The sequence below is a fragment of the Chionomys nivalis genome, chromosome 26 (assembly GCF_950005125.1).
Source record: "Chionomys nivalis chromosome 26, mChiNiv1.1, whole genome shotgun sequence".
Classification (NCBI taxonomy): domain Eukaryota; kingdom Metazoa; phylum Chordata; class Mammalia; order Rodentia; family Cricetidae; genus Chionomys; species Chionomys nivalis.
Window position 1 is genome coordinate 4,964,570 of NC_080111.1, and position 20,697 is coordinate 4,985,266.

A 20,697-nucleotide genomic window follows, 5' to 3' on the forward strand; every position below is an offset into this window, starting at 1 on the left:
TGCTAGGACAGGTTTTTAAACTTGATTGCCATAAATTTTTTTCAATAATAATAATAATAATCATTTTTGTTGGATGGTGCAGTACCGTCTTCTCTCAGAATTTGCCCGTACTGTTGTGAGCCCTTGGCCTGGGCTGGAAGAGAGGAAAGGCATTCAGCATGCCGCCCCACCAGCTCATCCTCTCCATGGCTCAAGGACAGAAAAGCATTGACTCTGAGCCAAGTCCTCCCTCGTAACTGACTTCTAACCTCCCGGCTTTTCACCGTTCCGTCTCCGCAGCACAAAAGCTATATCGAGTACACGAAGACCCTGCCGCTGACCCCGTCGCCGGAAATCTTTGGAATGAATGCCAACGCCGACATCACGAAAGACCAGTCGGAGACACAGCTGCTGTTTGACAATATACTCCTCACCCAGGTGTGTTGTGAGGTACCTTAGGCCAGAGCCAGCAGGGATCTGTCCATCCCCTCCCCCACCCTGCCACACACACACACACACACACGCACGCGCACACGCACACGCACACGTCCTCCTCCCCCATCCAGCCAAGGCTCCTGACCAAACTCTACCAAAGTGAAGGAGCCCTCAAAGAAAAGTGGGGTGCGGGGGACCCACATAATCCCTTGATTATGGACTTCAGCATAGGGAATGTGGACATCAGGTATTTTCTTTCCATCAATCTTGTTTTGAGAGTCTGAGTCTCTTGCTTTTAGGAATTCCTGTTTGTTTTGTTTAGTGCCTAAGCCTCGCCCCAATACAGCGTATGTTAAATCCCTTTCATTTCCCTTAGGTGGGAGCCATCATTTTAAAGATACCCGCATAGCCGTTTGGGAGCGGGGTCTGTGAACAACTTTGCCCGTTTTTCTTTTCTAGTCTCCTTCTGATTTAATGGCAGTTGCTTGTTTTATGACCCCTTTGTATTTACTATCCCAGGCCATTTTGCCTAGTTTACATAAAAGATTCCTTTCCCGCTATTTTATTAGGTAACATAATGCTTAAGTGTTTGATAACAATATTATAAAATGAATTTAAATAAATAAGCAGTTGACCGGTGGAAGGCACTCAGCCCTGCTGGTGGAAAAATGTGCTCAGGGTGGGTAGAGGAGGAAAATCTAAATCTACAGTGCATGCAGCAGTTGCTAATCCTGAGCCCAGTGAGATGCGTTCTTTCTCTTTCTCTCTCCCTCTCCCTCTCCCTCTCCCTCTCTCTCTCTCTCTCTCTCTCTCTCTCTTTCTCTCTCTTTTTCAAGACAAGGGTTCTCTGTAGTTTTTGGTACCTGTCCTGGAACTAGCTGTTGTAGACCAGGCTGGCCTCGAACTCACAGAGATCCGCCTGCCTCTGCCTCCCAAATGCTTTGCCATTTTTGAAAACAAATCAAACTGGATGCCAAGAGTTCCTGTGAGATTCAGGGAACTTTCAGTAAACCGGGGCTGCACACTGGTTCACTTGGGCCCATTTTCCCATACTGAATTCGGGTGTTTTTATGTCCTCTCAGAGTGGAACGGTGGTGGTTCGTGTTCCTGAGGTGCTGGCCCTGGCTAGCTCTGCTTTGAGAGCTTTGTATATACCATGTAGTACACGGGGCAACCCAAGGAAGGGGGCCACTGCTGTTCCTGTTCTGTAGAAAGGAAACTGAGGCACAGGAGGATTAAGTAGTTTGACCAAAGTTGGGTTTTCCATTTTCAAGGCCGAACTCAAAGTCAAGCAGCCTGGCCCGCCCTGGCTCCAGAGCCTGTTCTAAGCTGCTGTCTTGTACTCTCCTGTGAGTCTGTGACTGGGTCAGATCTGAGACACTGAAAGGGCCAGGCCTGAGGAGGACGTGGGTGTGTTGTCGTGAATGGGCCTGTCCACGAAGCCTGCGCTCTAGTTTCTGCTAGTATGCCGTCTTCTAGTAAGGCAAAACAGGACAGAGAGTGTTTTTAATGCCCATCTCACACACTGATGGCGTGAAAGCCTGTGCTCGCCAGAACACACGGAAGTACGTGAGCCAGCGTGAGTTAGAGTCAGTCCTGAGGAGGAAGAGCCGCTCCTCATACATGATAGGCCAATGGCAGGATCACTGCGGTGTCTCTGGCTTTATTTAAATTTGCTGGTGCGGGGCTGGAGAGATGGCTCAGTGGTTAAGAGCACTGAGTACTCTTCCTGAGGACCCAGGTTCATATTCCCAGCATCCACAAGGCAGATCACAACTGTCTGAAAATCCAGTTCCATACCAATGCACATAAAATAAAAGCTAAATAAACCATTAAAAAAAAAAATTAAGCCGGGCGGTGGTGGCTCACGCCTTTAATCCCAGCACTTGGGAGGCAGAGGCAGGCGGATCTCTGTGAGTTCGAGGCCAGCCTGGTCTAAAAGAACTAGTTCCAGGACAAGAACCAAAAAGCTACAGAGAAACCCTGTCTCAAAAATCCAAAAAAAAATTAAAAAAAAAATAAATAAAAAAAATTTAAAAAATAAAAATAAACTTGCTGGTGCGTGTCACATTGTAGAACCCACAGAACAGGGTGCCCATTCCAATGGAAAATAACTCAGACCCAAACAAATACATTTGAATAGACCAGGGTATCGCCTCAGTGTGTGGTTAAACAACCTATCTCAACACCCCTGGCCTCAGCTTCATGAGTGCGGCTCTCTTGGCGGGCAGGCAACGGGCCTTGAGTGAGCAGTCAGGGCGGAGACCCGAGCTGCAGGACTCTGTGGGCTGTTTCATGATAACAGGCCTTCTGCCCTGATGTCCTTAGCTAAGATGTCTCAGAGAAAATTGGAAGAGGCAGGTGCCAGAGTGGAGGGTGTAATTTTTGCGGAGATCATTGGTTTATGCTTGATGGTCACACTATTTCAAGAAGGAAACTTATAAAACCAACATGCTGTAGGCTGTCTGCAAAGGCTAAATTCTTCAAGGTCTCTTTAGAAATAGGTCACACCCATCTTTACTGAATTGAAGCAAAACAACCCAACCAGGTGAGGGGATTCACACTTGTAATGCTGGCGTTTGGGGTGGGGGTGGGGCAAAGCAGGAAGATCTCAAACTCAAGGCTTGCTTGGGCAGCCAGTGAGCCATGCACCCTGTCTTCTGAATATGTGTTTCTGGTGTGTGTCTGTGCTTGCGTACATGGTACCTGCAGAGGTCACTGGGTGGAGTCAGGTGTCCAGCTGGGAACTGAACTCGAGTCCTCTGCAAGAGCAGCAAACCCTCTGAACCGCCAAACCGTTTCTCCTGCTTCTCCTTTGATTCAGAACAGATGGCCGAAAAGGGGGGGGGGGGACGAGGCACGGCTTAGTGGTGTAGTGTGTGTCTCGCTTCAGTGGCCAACATGGGGGGAGGGACGGGAAGGAGGATGAACCTTGGGAAGCTGTGCCCTGGTGCTTGTGGAGGCGCCAGAGAAGGGAGCAGGAATGTCCAGCCCAGCTAAACAATCACGGATGAGTAGCACGCTGTAGCTCTTGATGCTTCCTGTGAGTTGCACATGACTTTCTAAAGCTCCCGAACACCAACTGTGTGACCCGGGTGTTGTAAGGAGGATGGCTGAGTTGCTGAAATATTTTTCTGACCTTTTTGGTTGGGTCCAGGCCTGGGCTTTTGTGTTATCTTTGTAGGGCTTGTGTTTCACATGTTACAGCTCTTGCTAGAAAGTAGAATGGTTTTTTAATCCATTTATACTACTTTATATGTAGGTCAAAATACAAAAGGCAAATTATTCCGTAAGTGGAGTAAAAAGAAAAAGATTATTTCACTACTCTGGACCCAGCATTCAGTATCTTTTTTCTTCTATTGTTTTAAATATTAATTGTAAACTAAATACTTTAGGACTGTAAAAATTTATTATTTTATGGGCATAGTTCTTAATTTTATTTTTCTAGCAGGCAATTAAAACTTGCCGACACTTAATTGTTTTATTGTCTTATTTTGTAAGCTCTTCTAATGGTGTGTGACAGGTAGGTATAAATCTAAGAAAACATGATGGTGTTCACAGATGTTTAATATTAATCATAAAGAAACCAGAGAGCCGGGCGGTGGTGGCGCACGCCTTTAATCCCAGCACTCGGGAGGCAGAGGCAGGTGAATCTCTGTGAGTTCGAGACCAGCCTGGTCTACAAGAGCTAGTTCCAGGACAGGCTCCAAAGCCACAGAGAAACCCTGTCTCGAAAAACCAAAGAAAAAAAAAGAAACCAGAGAAAATGTAAACTAGAAGGGAGACTTAACTCAATTTTCCTGAACTGGAAAAATGTGACCTGGTCAACTGTATTCCAGAAGTGATTATTCTCCCCCTGTGGACTCCTGGGAGGATATTTGTTCTCAGAATTTCTTTAAAGGATTTTCTAGAAAATACAGACTCATTTACAAGATGGTACTAGAAACACACGGAGCACAAATTACATTGGATGCTCCTCCATGGCTTCCAACGGTCATCACTAATGCCGGTCCTCTCTCCATAATGCTGAGCCTCCTCGAGGAGGCAGACTTATTTTCTTTGCCCTACAGGCTCAGGGAGAAAGCTGTGTCTCTGTTTCTGGCAATCTGTGTGCATCAGATAGTGGCAAATAGATTTTGTGGCCCGCTCTCGTAAGACAGTCACCTTCCCTCTTTGTGGGCCTTGAGGTTCATCATCGCCCGGCTGCTCGGTAGAGCCTCAGTGGGCACCAGGCGGTGGGACATACAAACGTTCCCTTGAGGTTCTGTTTCTCTTTTGAATACATCACATGCTCCTTCCTCCTCCTGCGTCACAATCATCTTCTCTCAGAGCGTCATCCCTAGGGCTCTTACATTTCAGTAAATCTTGTGCAGAGAAGAATCATCCAGAGATCAGCTGATTCCTGGTGAGGTTTACCCGGCGGTTTTCCCCTCTTGGCTCTTCTCGGGCCTTTATGAGGATGTCGTAACAGTTTGGATCGTTCAGTCTCGTTCGTCAGGTTCTGGAGCAAAGTCGTCAGATGAAGTCGTCGACGAGGTTGCTGGGGATATCCTGGGCAAACTTCCAAACAACTTCGACATTGAGTCCGCCATGAGGAGATACCCCACCACTTACACCCAGAGCATGAACACTGTCCTGGTCCAAGAGATGGGGCGGTTCAATAAGCTGCTGATGACCATACGAGAATCATGCATTAATATCCAAAAGGCAATCAAGGTAAGGGGAGCTGAGCAAAAGAATCACCAACTCTCACACCTTCCTCAACTCAGCAAATGGTGATTAGTTACAGGTGCTGGCAAGCGCAATTGTTGACCCTCAGTGTAGAAAACGTGTCCCTGCTCTTGGTTAGCCTATGGAATTCCGGGAATAGCAGTTCATAACAGTTAATAGATATGTAAGTGACAGACAGCACATGTACTGGGAAGGGTCCTGCTGAGGGGACGTCGTGCTGAGCTATAAGGAGAACAAGTTTGCACATTAGCAATGGAGACACATAAAACATTAAAGAACACATATGGAATTTTTAAAGATTTATTTTATTTGCATTTGTGTGTGTGTATTCATGTGTGCTCACATGTGTGTGCGTGCATGTGTGTTTGTATTCGTGTGTGCTCACATGTGTGCATGTGTGTGTGCAGGAGCCCACAAAGGCCGGAAGTGGACGTAAGATCCCTTGAAGCTGGAGTTACAGATGTCTGTGAGCCGCCCTGTCCTTGGCTCCAGCAGAGTCCTGAGGCTCTTCACCCCAGAGCCATCTCTCTAGGCCCATATATAAATTTTAAGTGATAAATCCTTTAGACAAATAAAACAGGTTACGTCAGCAGAGTTGTCTGAGACAGGCTGGGGCAGACCGTTCTGAGGACAGAGGCCTGAATGACAATAAAGAGGAAAGTAGGGACTATTAAGGGAAGAACATTTAGGCAGACGATTTTAGCGGCAGTCCAAGCCAAGAGCAGTACCAATATGGCATGGACAAGAAGCGCCAGGAGAAGGGACAGGAATGAGATGAGCCCGGATGTGTGTGGAAGGAGGGGCCGTGACCAGGGACATGATGGCCTTGCCTGCCGTGGCTAGGATCTTGAATTTTATTTTGAAATACAGAGGCATTAGAGGTTTTCAGGCCATAGTGATATTTCATTTCTTTTAAAGGTTACTCTTATGGCTGCGAGGAAGGATTGTAGGGAAAGAGCGATAGAGAACCCAGGTGAGGTGTCCCTGCCGAGCGTGGCTGGAGCATTGAGGTGAAGAGAAATGGCTGTGTATCATTAGGACACCTGAAAGTCTTTGTAGAGATGAGCAAAGAGGATCCAGAGACAACTCCCAAATGTGCGGCCTAAACAAGGATAAGGTCTAGGAAGGGGCAGGTCTGAGGGAGAAAGTCAGGAACTGTGATGAGGGTCTTTCTGAAGTGCTTCCCCGAGTCGGTGAAGAGATCACTGCTGAGTGCATGCATGGGGGTCCAAGAGGGAGGCCAGGGTGGGTGTAACTTCCAGGCTATTATAATATAGTTACTTTATTAACCAGTGGTATTCACAGCATACAGAGGGGAATCCCACAACAGATGATGAAACTTTGGGGAAGAGACCTAAGAATTTGTTCTGTAAACTAGGTTTCAAATTCCTTTTCTATTGTCATTTTGAGACAGGGTTTCTCTGTGTAGCCCTGGCTGTTCTAGAACTCACTCTGTAGACCAGGCTGGCCTCGAACTCACAGAGATCCACCTGCCTCTACCTCTCGAGGGCTGGGATTAAAGGCGTGCGCCACCCCCACCCAGCTCAAATTCCTTTTCTTTTAGCACAGTTGTCCTGCCTGACATTTTGATCTTCTTGAGTGGCTGGGAATATACACAGGCACAGCACTTTCTCAGCTTAGGTGAACCTTAGGCTTGAGTCAAAGTCCTATGAAAGACTGAATGCTATGCAGACTGTTTTGACTTTTCAGAGTATTTGATATAAGCTTCCTGGTTCTATATCCATGACTGTGACTTTAAGAAGGTAGCTGAGAGAGCCGGGCGTTGGTGGCACACGCTTTTAATCCCAGCACTTGGGAGGCAGAGGCAGGCGGATCTCTGTGAGTTCGAGACCAGCCTGGTCTACAAGAGCTAGTTCCAGGACAGGCTCCAAAACCACAGAGAAACCCTGTCTCGAAAAACCAAAAAAAAAAACCAGAAGGTAGCTGAGAGTCAGGTGGTGGTGGCACGTGCCTTTAATCCCAACACTCAAGAGGCAGAGGCAAGAGGATCTCTGTGAGTTGGAGGCCAGCCTGGTCTACAAGTGCTAGTTCCAGGACAGGCTCCAAAGCTACACCGAGAAACCCTGTTTCGCAAAACAAAGAGCAAACAACAAAAAGGCAGGCTAGGAGGCCTTTAACCAGCAGGTAAATTAAATGAAAGCTGAGCAGTAGTGATTCAGTAGCTACCAAGTAGCCATGTATGAGTTAAGATTTTCAACTAAAATTTGGCTAGAGAAACCATTACTCCTTTTCTAAGGAAGGTCCAAAAAGCTGTAAGCCTTCCTCGCAAATCCAAAGAAACCTGACTTTCATTAACAAAGGCACCGTGAAGCAGCCTTTCGGAGAGGCTGCGGAGGACGGCCAGTGCTGATCCCGCCGAGGTCTGCTGTGTTTCAGGGGCTCGTCGTGATGTCCACGGAGCTGGAAGAGGTGGTCAGCAGCATTCTGAACGTCAAAATTCCAGGAATGTGGATGGGCAAATCCTACCCCAGCCTCAAGCCGCTCGGCAGCTACGTGAACGACTTCCTGGCAAGACTAAAGTTCTTACAGGTGAGTTTATTCATATGCGCAAGGCTAGCTAGCCAGTCTCTTCTGGCTTCATTTTCTTCATGAGAATGCTGGGTGAGTTGAGAAAGGCTCTCTACAGTCCTGCATAGTCCAGGGACAAATGACCTCTACTCAGTAATGTGTGTGTGTGTGTGTGTGTGCGCGCGCGCGCGTGTACTCTGCATCTTAAGTAGATTTGTGATGTCTGACATTCAAATAAATGACAGACTTTGGAGAGAGAAACATCTGTGACAAAGCCCTATAACAAAGCATCTTAGGAAGCCAACAAGCTTGCGAAGAGAGGGACTGGTTCTTCATTGCCCAGCAACCTTCCAGCTCTGCCATCCCAGTCCACGACAGCAGTGACCTCAATGGTTACTTTTCCTGAGTATGTTGAGTGGGTAGAATTCTGACTCCTAGTTACCTGAGGATGATGCTTCACTATCTTTTTTGAACACCAGAATAAGCAATTAAAAAGAAAAAGCATAGGTACTTTGTATATGACGTGGAACTATGGGGAAATTGGGCCTCAGGACTCACACATTCAATCCCAGCACTTGTGTGCCTGAGGCAGGAGAGTCACCAACAAGTTCAAGGTCAGCCTACGCCACTACCTCAGCTACTATTGAATTCCAGGCAAGATACAGTCTCTGAACAAAACAGACACCGAGGAAGTTTCTGCAGGGATCAAATGAGCAACTCCGCTTTCCTAGTACAGTCTGTCTGAGGTGCCAGCGTCAGACGCTCTAGGACCGAGATGGCCCCGAGAGCTAAGGTTTTGGGCTTCTTCTCGAGTAGAGGGGTGAATTCCTTTCTTCAGAGACGCTTCTGTAGTTTGTTATTCAGCAACTCATCATCAAAAGCTATGCAACAAATACAGAATTAAGGTGCCATTGTACTTCCAAAGACCATACGCATTCACCACAGACACTTGCAGTACTGTGTCTCAGTACGTTAGATTTCTTGGTAAGTCAAGTAGGAAGGAAAACTTCCAAAAGAATAGTCTACCACATAGTAATAACTAATTAATTATAAAAATAAAAATATTACCATTTGACCAGACTTCATGGAAATCTGTTCATCTACGTAACATGATAACGCATTGTAACAATGAATTTGAGTTCACAGTGGTGTGTAGGACTTTGGCTGAAACCACTGGATAGTAGAAAACAAACATCCACATCTGCCTTCATCCATTGCAGATCCTAAGCTGGTATGATGGAGATGATGTTGAGTCAGGTCTTGAGATCTCAGGAGAGTGCCTGGATATTCATTGAATCACGTTTGCTAGTTTGCTTGGAGATGCGTTGCATTGGTAGTGTGCTGGAAATCTGTTTGACTCTCCTGCTGAATCACTGTCGTCTGGGTCTATCCTAGCAATGGTACGAAGTCGGCCCTCCGCCCGTCTTCTGGCTCTCTGGCTTCTTCTTCACACAAGCCTTCCTGACGGGTGCACAGCAGAACTACGCCAGAAAATTCACCATCCCAATCGATCTTCTGGGGTTCGACTACGAAGTGATGGACGACAAAGAATATAAAAATCCTCCCGAGGACGGTAAGCGCGGTGACAGAAGGGACCGCCTCGTTGTCCGTGCAACGGACAAAGTCATAGCAGTTCTGCTTATCTTCCCAGCTGTCTAAAAGCAGCCATGGACATAACACCCTAAGACAAAACATAAAGCAAATAGGGAAGACAATGAAGTGAGTAGATGAATCTGGATAAAAGGTACACTCCTCCCCCCCCCCCCATACTATGCTTTCTTCTCAAACTTAGAAAATTAGAAACCATGTGCAGTTAAATGAATAATCAAATTAGCAGTACACTAATCATCCCTAGCTTTGTGTTGGCCTTGGGCAAATCAAGAGGGAGGACTCTCTTGAAGACCACACCCATTTGAAAAATCCCTGATATATGTATCCACTACTGTTTGTATATTCTGATACTTACAGCTAACGATAACATTGTGTGCACGTGTGTGTATGTGTGTGTGCGTGTTAGAGAGAAAGAGGCAGACAGAGACAGCAAGAGGAGGGTGTTGTGAGTGAGGTCTAAGCACACACGTGTGTAGACACGTGCTGCGGGAGGACCTTCTGCTCCTTAAGCCAATAGCCGCTGAAGTACGAGCCCATTGTGCTGCAGGAGCGCCTGCTCCGTCAGCCAATAGCTGCTGAAATACCAGCCCACTGGGGCGTGGTCTATTTATCTTTAAAAAAAGAGCGGCAAGCCTCGGGCTGCTCTCTTGCTTTCCGGCGTTTGCTCCTGCTCCGGCGACTAGGCTCCTTTCCTGACGGTTGGTGTTTCGTGAGTTTTACCCCCCTAAATAAATACCCCTTTAAGTCATAACTGGTGTGGGATTGATTTGCGCATTATCTGGCACCCAGAGTTTGGTTTTAGAACCAACCCGCACCCCCAACCCCCGGGCTCGGCTGCCTGCCTCTGGCTCGGCTGGCGGAGGATGATGGACGTTCTGCTCCTCGTTCTCTCCTTAGTCTTCTGAATCAGGTTCTCTCACTGACCTGGTGCTAGGGTGACCTCCAGGAAGCCCCAGGGATCTTGTCTCCACCTCGAGAGCGCTGGCATTATTAGGCACACCTGGCTTTTGGCATGGATGCTGGGTTCCGATCACAGGTTCTCAGGCTTGAGCCGCAATTGCTCTTACCGGAGGTTTGAGGACCTGGAAACATTTGAAGGCTGGGAGGGTGATTATGAAGAGACATTCCGTTTCCTGGTTGTTGTATTTTAAATACTTTATGATGCTGGGATGTTTTATTGTAAATTTAGTGGTGGCCAGCAAGATGGTTCAGTGAGAAAGGATACGTTTTGCCACGCCTGACAACCTAAGTTCAGTCCTCGCTAGCCACGTGGTGCAAAGAACTGAATCCCACAAGCTCTCTTCCAACTTCCACGTGTGCCTTGGCATGCATGCATGCACTCACACATGCAAAATAAATAAAAGGTGATAAGCATGCGTAAACACAAAATAAGCAAAATGGGAATTCAGTGGACAAGGCCACCACTTCAAATAAATGTTCCTTTTGAAAAGCAAAAAAAAGTCAAAAAGGACTAAATTTTCCCCAAACGGCACTGACTGTAAATGAATGGTGTCAGTCCTTCAGTGACTCTTACTGCACCCTGTCTCAACCAATGTGTCACAGGCCGCTCTGCTTCCCCGTCATCACTGGTCCACACCTGCAGCCACTGATGATCAAGTAGACCAACGTAGGCTTTTGTGGCCGTGTCTGTTCACGTGGGACACATTGACCGGTAGATGCGGTCCCAGCATCCTTACCGTGCCAGGTGCTTTCACGTCCGGCCAGATGGCCCACAGCTCAAGGTTTTGGTGATGTGATGCTGTCCTGATGCGCTCTGGGAAACTCCTCGCTCCCAAAACGAACGCGTGGGCTCTCGCCGCACAATGCCGTCCTCTCCCGCCGCATCCTTGCAAACGTTAGGAGGCTAAGAAACAGCTGTTAGCACCGCCAAATTTGTGAACCTGTGCACCTCTGTACCTCCTGTGAATCCAGACCTCCTTTTTTCCTTCCTCCTGCAGAGCCTTGCTCCTTTAACAGCACCCTCCTCTTTCTAGAATCAACAGACCCAGAGATGGGGGGGGTCCCTAATGCTCTGACATTTCTAGTCTTAGAAGCAATCGATGAACTTTTCCATTGTCTTGATACCCACTGCAGTCCTGCCCTGATCCTGTCCTTTCTAAAAGCAAAAACATCTCAGAAGCCTGGCCTTGCATGAGATCCGAGTTCTCGGCTATGCATCTTCTGCTTTTCATCCTCTGCTCTCCAAAGATGCTCATTCTCCTCAGAGTTACTGAGGGTGTCCATGTTGACAGATCCAGCTGAATCCCCTTTGTCTTGCTATCAGCTTCTTAGCAATTTCTTTTGCCATGATTATCTTCCTAGACACACCTTTCTCCTTTTGTTTTGAGGACGTGGTCCACTGGTTTTCTTTTCCTTGTTGTCTGGATTTATGACTCACGCTGGCTTATGCTCCTTCAGCTGCAGGAGTCTCCAAGGACAAAGGCCTTGAACAATTTCTGTTTACTAAGCCATCCTCTTCCCAGGTGATCTAATCCATTTTTATGTCTTTGAATAGCTCCTTGCAAGATGCTTCCTCTGTGGTCCAGAAGGCTGTCCCCATAATTACCAACATGCCATCTCTACTTTTGTATCCCCCCAGATTCACAGAGCATATAATTAATTTCAGTAAATAACGCCAGCATGCATCCAGGACCCTGTGACTCTCCCCGCTCCTTCCTCACACACAATCCACTCAACCTTTCCTGCGCTTGCTACCGCTCCCCTTTGCCTGGCCCTCCGTGACGGTTTGTCCTCTTCCTTCTCTTGCTCGCTCTTCTTAGGCAACACTGGCCCATTCCACCACGACTCACGGGTTTCCTTTTGTTGTCTTTCCTGTGACGATACCAACACAGAGTGTCACCCTGTCTGGCAGCACCAGACCCTCAAAGGCTGCTGTGGAAGTCCCAAAATATCATGGAGCTAAAGCTCACCGCATGTTCTGGAAGCTAGCCCAAGATTGGACACCACCCCTTATTCCGATATTTAACGGCGGGAATGTCTTTGGGGACACTGAGCACACAGGGAAGCAGACAGTGGCACACATGCTATGTTGTAACTGTTCATACGTCCCCACGAGCAGGTGCCTACACACGTCCTGAATGTGAGCAGTGTTTGGAGTCCCCTCGTTAGTGATGCATTTGGAATTAGTAGTTTGCTACTACTGTGCTCATTGCTGAATCTCAGAAGTTTAGCAGCTCCTTGGTGTTGTTTCACTTATTTCCTTTACTGTGTAAGCTTTTGAAATAGTCCCCTCACACAGGTTACTTCTGTAAAAAAAAATAATAATAATCTGAGCCCCTGTTCTCATAAAATTCGGTTCATCTAGACAGGTTGAGGAACATGCCAGGAAGGAGAGATATTCTAAAGAAAATACAGGGGAAAGGAGCCAAAGAGCTCAGAGGGAAAGAAAGTCAAAGAGCCTCATCCCCCGCGTGGTGTTGCTCTGGTCCATGGCTGTGCCACAGAAACTGACCAGCCCTTTATACTTTACTTACTCTTTGCAGTAGCCCTACAGCAAAGACCCTGGGCTGCCTTTGTGAAGTAGAGGCCGGACCCTGGGCTCAGGGCGGCTCAGTAACTTCCCCAAGGACTCAAGGTGGCATTGGCCCGAGATAAGACTTAAACGCAGGCCACCTGGCCCCACACTCAATTGCTTTCTTGTCAGCCTACTGTCCTGAGCGCACCAGGAAGAAGCTTAAAACCAGCGCCCATCTCACGGGAAGTGTGGTGAGATTGTGGTTAATTCTTCATTCGGGAGCCCAGAGTTTTTCCTCCTAACCTTTCTCAAAGCCATTCTCATGCAAGATGGAAAGGGCCATCCCAGCCGATGTCTGAGTGGAACTGATGCCTCTCTATAGTTTTGGAGGATGCTAAAAGATTTAAGTTACGGAAGTACTGCGTGAAGTTTTTGAACTAGCTAAATTTCCATGCTCACACTATGGAACTGGATACACTGAGTGCTGAGCTTCTACAGAGTTCTTTTCTGTGCCCGGTCAGCCACCCACCTGTTACTAAGTGAGCTCTGGGGGAAATCGAGATTACCAGGCACTAAAAATTCAGAGTTATCTACTGGGGGAGTAGCACGTAAAACACAATTTACGTAATAATCAGTACGGATTACTTGGTGTTCCAAAACTGCTCTGTAAAGAGAGGCTATCAGATCAGCAAATCCCTACTATCCACGTGGCCACCTCAGCATAATGGTGAGGATAGACATTTTTAAGTTACGAAATTTATTTTGCATGCACATAAACATACTTGTACATTTTTAATACAAAAATGCGCTTTTATACATGCTGGGTATTTGCCATGCCAGCTTATTTCATTCATCTTCATAAATTACAGGAGCAATGAGACTCCACAGAATGGCCTGGGAGGATGGAATTTTCTTCCCTTTCTCACAGGACCCTGGGAGAACAGTCACCACACTGAGTGTAGCTGAGGCTGGAATCTGAATTTCCTCCTAACTTCTGCCCTCCTTCAGCCTTTCTCCTTTTATACCTGTAAGATGTGTCTACTTCTCATTTACTGACTTTACAAGCCAGGGTTTCGTGTGTGCCTCAGAGTAAGACAGAGCCAAGGTGTTCAGCTAGCACTTGGGACACTGAGGCAGGAGCATGGAGAGTTTATGGCCAGTTTGGTCTATGGCTACCCTGAGACCTTGTCTCCAAAGGTAAATAACTCAGTAATCAATAACTAGACGTCACACTGAATGCAGGAAGCCACCGTGAGTTCATTGAGTGTTTCATGTCGGGAACTCCAGGCATACTGCCTACGGTTCCTGTTACCTGAATTGCTAGTCACATCTAGGTAACTCTGTCGTTACTGGAAAGTACTGCCTAGTGGAAATGGAGGTAGCGAGAAGGGAACCAGAGAGTCTATGCCTGCCACTATGCACTGGTCTGGTTCCCCCGAAAAGCAATTTCAGATTCAGAACTCAGTCCGCGCGCATCTCTCAGCATTAACATTGAAAATTTCTTTGTTACTTAGGTGTCTACATCCACGGATTGTTCCTAGATGGCGCTTCCTGGAACAGGAAGATCAAGAAACTTGCAGAATCGCATCCGAAAGTTCTCTATGACCCAGTTCCCGTGGTTAGTATTTGCTAAGGGCCCCGTACACGTGCCTCTGCCTATGGATATATGTACATACAGTCTGTTCTTGTTCTGTGAAGCTGCTCCCAATGCTGAATTATCGGGTCGATTTGCTCTAAGTGGGATTCTCGATTGAGGTTCTGCATCTCAGAATTTTTGCTGGTTAAGTGATATACACTAGTGTACTGTTTCTGTTTAAAGGGAACTCATTTGCTAGACATTGTTGGCTCGTTGCCTGACTCACGGCCAGCAGCACTGATTCTCTGGATGCTCATCCCTCAGCCTTCTTGCACGCAGGAACCTTGGGCTGTCCTGCAGCCTCTTGCCAGTGAGTTATTTTAAAGAATGGAACGCCAACAAACCGACACAGAACGTTCCTAACGGGGCACTGAGTAGACGGTGAAGAACATAGTTCTTTACAGTTGGGAGAGCTGCAGTAAGCGAGCAGGGCTTCCCTGGTTCAGCCACAGCCATGATAAAGTGTGGGATAGAGACAACTCAAAGCCCAGGTCAGCGGATGAGCGCAGAAGCGCTGCGAGGGACGTTTCTAGGATGAGAAGTGAATTCCGGTGTCCCATGAAACTTCCAAATAAAGAGCTCATGGGAGATGAGGAGCGCCGGCGTGCCATTGCTCCTTTGAGTAGCCGCATCATGGCAAAACAGATGTTTGCACAATTGGAAGAGCTCACCCAGGATGCTGAGATAAAACACAGGCGATCAGAGTCGCGTGAATTGTAGGGTTCTGTAAGCTGCGTAGACACAGGTAAAAGGTCCCCAGAGCAGCTGCAAAGGGTGGGGCTAGCTCAGACCCGAGAGGTCCGTCCAGATCCGCCTCTGTGTGTTAGCAAGATACGCTGGGCAGAGACGGTGTAGGGCGCGAGGTTCCCAATGTGAAATATCGGCCGTCTCAGGAGTTGGCTGGGGTTGTGATTCTTTTCTCTTGTGAGGACCCCCTTAATTAGCTCGCAGGAAGTGGGAGGAGTGTACCTACAAATGGATAACTATTCTTCTAGACAGAGAAGTCGATGCAAACTAAAAATTCTCATTAGAAAACTCTCCTCTGCTTAAAATGAAGTACATCCAAGTTGAAAGTGTTTTGAGAGCTATGTTATAGCGAAGCCGCATAAACAGCCTGCCCCCTCCATGTTACAGATTCCGCAATGATTTGAGAGGGGTGGGCACCCCTGGGTCTTAGTCACTGGCTTCTTCGTGTGATCCTGTTTTGACCTAAGGACCCTAACGGAGGGTTCTGAACAGGGGGAGGTCAAGTCATTCGCCTCAAGGACTGCTCATTACTAGGAGATGAATTAATTTGGTCAGATTCTAAAAGATGCTTATGGTTGTAGTTTGTTCTTTGCCCTTATAAGTTAAAGGTCAGCTGGCCTTGTTCTGAAGACTGGCTGTGTTCTACGATAAATTGCATGTTCATATTCTGGAAACTTGCCTAATGACTGAAAGGAACGTGGGTGAATTGTAGCTCATAGAGGAACGGAACTATGCTGTGTTTTTATTCAAGTGAGAAAATCGTGTTTTGCACAACTGCTTTGATAACTGGGGAAGACTATAGTTGTTAATACATAGTATGCAGACATTGGGATTCACTGTGGTGTTTCCGTACATCCGTATATTGTACCTTGACACGTCCTTCTGCTTTCCTTCTACTCTTGTCCCCTCTCAGAGACACCATCTCTGATCCTTAGTCACCTCTGTCCTGTTTATATCCATGCCGTGTTGCTTCTCATGTTTCTGCATGTAATGGAGAATGTACCAGTGATTCTCTCCACATCTGCCTGATCTCACTTAACTTGGTATTCTCTGGTTCCAACAAGCCCTTTGTTGTGAATGATTTCATTATTATTTAATAATATTATTTAATAATAGGCATCTATCTATCATCTCCATCTATCTCTTGCATATATATTTATACACACACATATAACATATCTGTCTTCATCTATCTATTGAATATATATATACACACATGCACATAACATACGTGTGTGTGGAGAGAGAGAATGCATTTTATGTATATATGTCATATTTCCTCCAAGCCTTATCCCCTATTCTAGCTATATTTTATGGTGTTGCAACAAACTTGGGCATGCAATCATTTTTTCATGTTGACTTTATTTACTTTGGATATATACCCAAGCATGGTCTAGCTGGATCATACGGTAGTCCTATTTTTACTTTTTTTTTTTTTTTAAAGAACTTCCATATGATTTTACAGAGCAGTAACTTACACTAAGAAAATGGGCTTTCTAATCTGGTGGTGGTGGCATGCACCTTTAATCCCAGGACTCAGGAGGCAGAGGCAAGCAGTTCTCTATGAGTTCGAGGCCGGCCTGGTCTACAGAGCAAGTTCTAGGATAGCCAAGGCTACACAGAGAAACCCTGTCTTTAAAAACAAAGCAAACAGAAAAGAAAGCAGTCTTCTGAAGGAATGGTCTTTGACGTACATTTTGGCACTCTCGTCAAGGCCAGGTGGCTGCTGATGCACGGGGACTCTGGGTTTTCCATTCTGCTTCCTTGCTCTGTGCCATCCGTGTGAACGCCACGCTGCTGGCCTTAATCTGCTTCTGAAGCATGCGTGCTCTGAAGCAGCAGGCGTGAGGCCTCAGCTTTGCTGCTTTTGCTTCCCGTTTCACTGCTTTTTCCGGGCCACCTGGGCTCTCAAAGGAACTTCAGGTGTTTTCTAGTTCTGCAAGGAGCTCTCACTAGTTTATCCGGGAGCCGTGTCTGACTGAGAGACCCCATCTCAAAAATAAACTGAGATAGTCATTGAGATTCCAGATATCAGCCTCAGGCACGGACACACATGCAGACGTGGGTACAGCAGCACATACGTGTGTGCTTATACGCATGTGAACAATATTACACGCATTAGTAACACATACGGGAAGAAGAGAGACGAAGGCACTCCCTAACAACATACAGAATCAAGGGAGAAACTAAGCTAGAATTCCCGATCACGATAAAGATGGCTCAGGGCGAGCCCTTCTCTTCAGTGGTTAGATAGCCACCGTTGAGCGGCCCATGATCCATACAGGCAGCCACAGACTCGGTGGGTTGAGCAATAAGAACACCATGGTAAGAAGGCCTTGCTGGGAAGAATGGCTTCACCAAGGCTCAGTGTGGAGGGATGAGAATGGCCATGGAGGGGGGAATGGAGGACCACAAAGAAAGAACAGTAGATAGTGTATTAGATCACCAAGGACTTTAAAAATAGAAAAGAGGCCTGGAGGGATGGCTCAGCCGTTAAAGGCTAGGCTCACAACCAAAAATATAAAAATAGAAAAGAAACCTTAAAAAAGGAAAGAAGACCCAGGTGCAATTAAAGGCCAGGGGACCAGGGGGAGGATGGGAAGTGACTGACGGCTGCATACTAAGGAGAGAAAGGTGCCGCAACCTTGTACTGATGCACTGTGTTGTCGTGGACACGCTAAAAGCTCTGAGTGCTATTGGAAAGTGTGTGCGTCCTAGAGCTTCGGGGGGGATGTTCGGCAAGTGTAAAATTCATTTACCTGCTGCGTACATTAACTCTGGTTTTTCCGTGTGGATACTTTATCTGGATGACTGTCCACTGGCAAGCATGGGGTGCTGACATCCCCTGCTGTTGTTGTATTGGAGCCCGTGCTTTTTTTTGCCTAGTAGTGTTGTGTGATAAAATTGGGTACAACATAAAATAAAATCTGCTGGACAGATGGCTCAGTGAGCGAGAACTCTGCTCCTCTAGAGGACCGGGTTTATTCAAGTCCCAGCACCCACATGGCAGCTCACATGGTATTTTGCCTGCATGTATGTCTGTAATTCCAAGATCTGACACCCTCAGAGAGGCACACATGCAGGCAAAACACCAATGCACATAAAATTGGGCACTGTTATTATATGCATGTATATTTATAAATAATACATCTTCTTGATGAATTGATTCCTTGACTGTTATGCACTGTGTCCTTTGTCTCTTCGTCGTCTTAGTCTTGTAACTACTCATCCCTGGTCTGAAATCCTGTTTGCTGAGGATATCATTTCCCACCCTTTCATTTAAGTCTGTCTATCTTTTCGGTTGAGGCACGTTTCCTGTGGGCAGCATGTTTTGGGTCTGGCTTTTAATTCATCCAATAATCTGTATCATTTAAGTGGAGAATTAAGGCCACGTTCATTCAGAGTTCTGAAGGGTACGTTATGCCTGTCATGACCTCTGCTTTCTTCTGTTTACGGTATTGTTGGATTCTTCCGGTCTTATCTGTGGTCATTTCTGGGGCTTGATGATTTCTTGTATTGATACCTTGCTGTTTTGAATTTCTCACTAGCGTACCTACTCTTCCAGTGGAGTTTATACTGCATGTGCTCGCGATGACTGTTTTTTTTTTTTAGTGTAGGGTTTTGTTTTTTTTTTGCAATCATCTTTAGTAATATGTGTCTTGTGATCATAAATTGTCTTAGTTTCTATTTATCCTGGAAAGTCTTTGTTTCTTCATTCTTGTTTACTGCTCCAGAGGCAGTGGGACCTGAGAGAACAGAGCTGATGAACGAGGCAGACTAAAGTCTCATGTGACAACCAACTTTATTCTGAGCCTCGGACAACTTAACTTAGACTCTGAGGACTAAGAGTCACCCAGTAAAGTGTACACCCACAAGGGCATAGCAAAAGCATGCTTATCCACAGAGGCATAAAGTAAACAATAGTAGCCAGCTGTAATGAGCTATCCGAAGTAAACTCACTCCTGTTTGTTACATCTGGCAGGAGCACGAAAACCCATTCCAAGAACAATCCCATGTTTTGAAGAAACTGAGGTCATAAGTCTTGTTTTTTTGGGGGGTTTTCTCATAAGCACCTGGGATTCTCCTCACAGGATTCTGATAACTCTAAAGGACAGCCTCCTTATAAGACGTGAGAAGTAATCATTTTCTCTCAAGACTCAAATGTGTTCTCATGTCCCCTGGACTGTTAGGCTTCTGCTGAGAATTCTAGGGCTTCCCTTCAGTGCGATTTGGTGTTCTCTTGTAGTTTGTAAAACTACCTCTGGGTGTGATGATATCGTTTCATTGGTCAGAGTCTTTGCTGTACTGAAAAGCAAGAAGACCTGAGTTCAACTCCTAGGTAAAACCCCAGGTATGGCACACACCTGCAACCATGTTGGGGGATGGAGACAGACCCAGGAGCTTGCAAGCCAGCCTGCAGTGAGCTTCAAGACCAAATGACAGCTCATACTTCAAAAACCAAATTGGAGCATGATAGAGAAAGATGTCTAATGTCCTTTTGGCCCCTCTAGGCATGCACAGCTGCACAGATGGGCACACACACACACACACACACACACACACACACACACCCCTCCTTTGTACCATACTTTTGGCCTTTCAACTATGTGTTACCGGGATCTAAGACTTCCTATCTATGAATACACGTGTTTTTCAGACTAGGGAAGCTTCCTGCTATTTTATTGAATAGGTTTTCTGTACCCTCAGTCTTTATTTTTTTTCTCCATCAAGTATCCAGTTATGCAGGCATTTGATCTTTGAGTGGCGCTTCCAAGATCCTGTAGTCTTTTTATCCTGTATCATTCTCTTTCATTTATTAGTATGACATTCTGAAAGGCCACTATTTTTGGTATATCGGCTTAAGCAAGTCTGGTTTGGAGACACGCGGCTGCATTTCCTTTGACTCTAAGAGATGATCTTACCCTGCAGTCCAGGATGGTCTTGAACTCACAACCTTCCTCTCTTTGTTCGAGGAGTTCCTTGTTCATATCTGCATCATCTTAATTTTTTTTTTTTTGTGTGTGTGTGTGTATCTTCCTGGATCTCATTTGTCATTGAGGGTTTTCCCCCCTTTGGATACAGGGTTTCACACAACTCAAGGTGGCTTTGAACTTTATGCTGATGGTAACCTTGAATTCCTAAGTCAGCTCTGTGCCCACTCACCCACACCCCAGCCCTCCCACTAAGCTTTTTAACAACCATTCCTTTGAATCTATCGGGCGCCTTATCAGCAGGATCTTTGGAATCTGTTACCAGGGAGTTATTTTCTGGAAGTGCTATTTTAAAACATTTACACCACTTCTTGTTTTTCTGTTGAAATGGGTATCTCTACCACTCACGTGGGATGGCCTTCCGAGAATATGGCTGTCTCTTACAGCTGTGCCTTAGAGCGTCGGTTCATTCTGCTCAGCTGAGTTCACGTCCAGCTGGTGCTGTGGCATGGTCTCCTTGTAGCGTCTTCGTGTTTTGAGTTTGGGCAGAGCACATACCTGAGAGTCAGACGGTGTCTACGGTCGATGCTGGCTCTGCTATCTGAATGGACTCTAGTCTTGGC

At 46.4% G+C, this 20,697-nt stretch overlaps 1 protein-coding gene across 1 annotated transcript in view; it reads left to right on the forward strand.

Annotated features, from left to right (window-relative positions):
- The window catches only part of Dnah7 (dynein axonemal heavy chain 7), a 198,309-nt gene that overhangs the window by 175,678 nt on the left and 1,934 nt on the right, over nt 1–20,697 (forward strand). Inside the window, exons 60-64 of the mRNA XM_057758440.1 lie at nt 280–417; nt 4,900–5,130; nt 7,543–7,695; nt 9,070–9,247; nt 14,275–14,378. Coding sequence (XP_057614423.1) covers nt 280–417; nt 4,900–5,130; nt 7,543–7,695; nt 9,070–9,247; nt 14,275–14,378 — 804 coding nt within the window. The remainder of the gene's footprint in view (nt 1–279; nt 418–4,899; nt 5,131–7,542; nt 7,696–9,069; nt 9,248–14,274; nt 14,379–20,697) is intronic.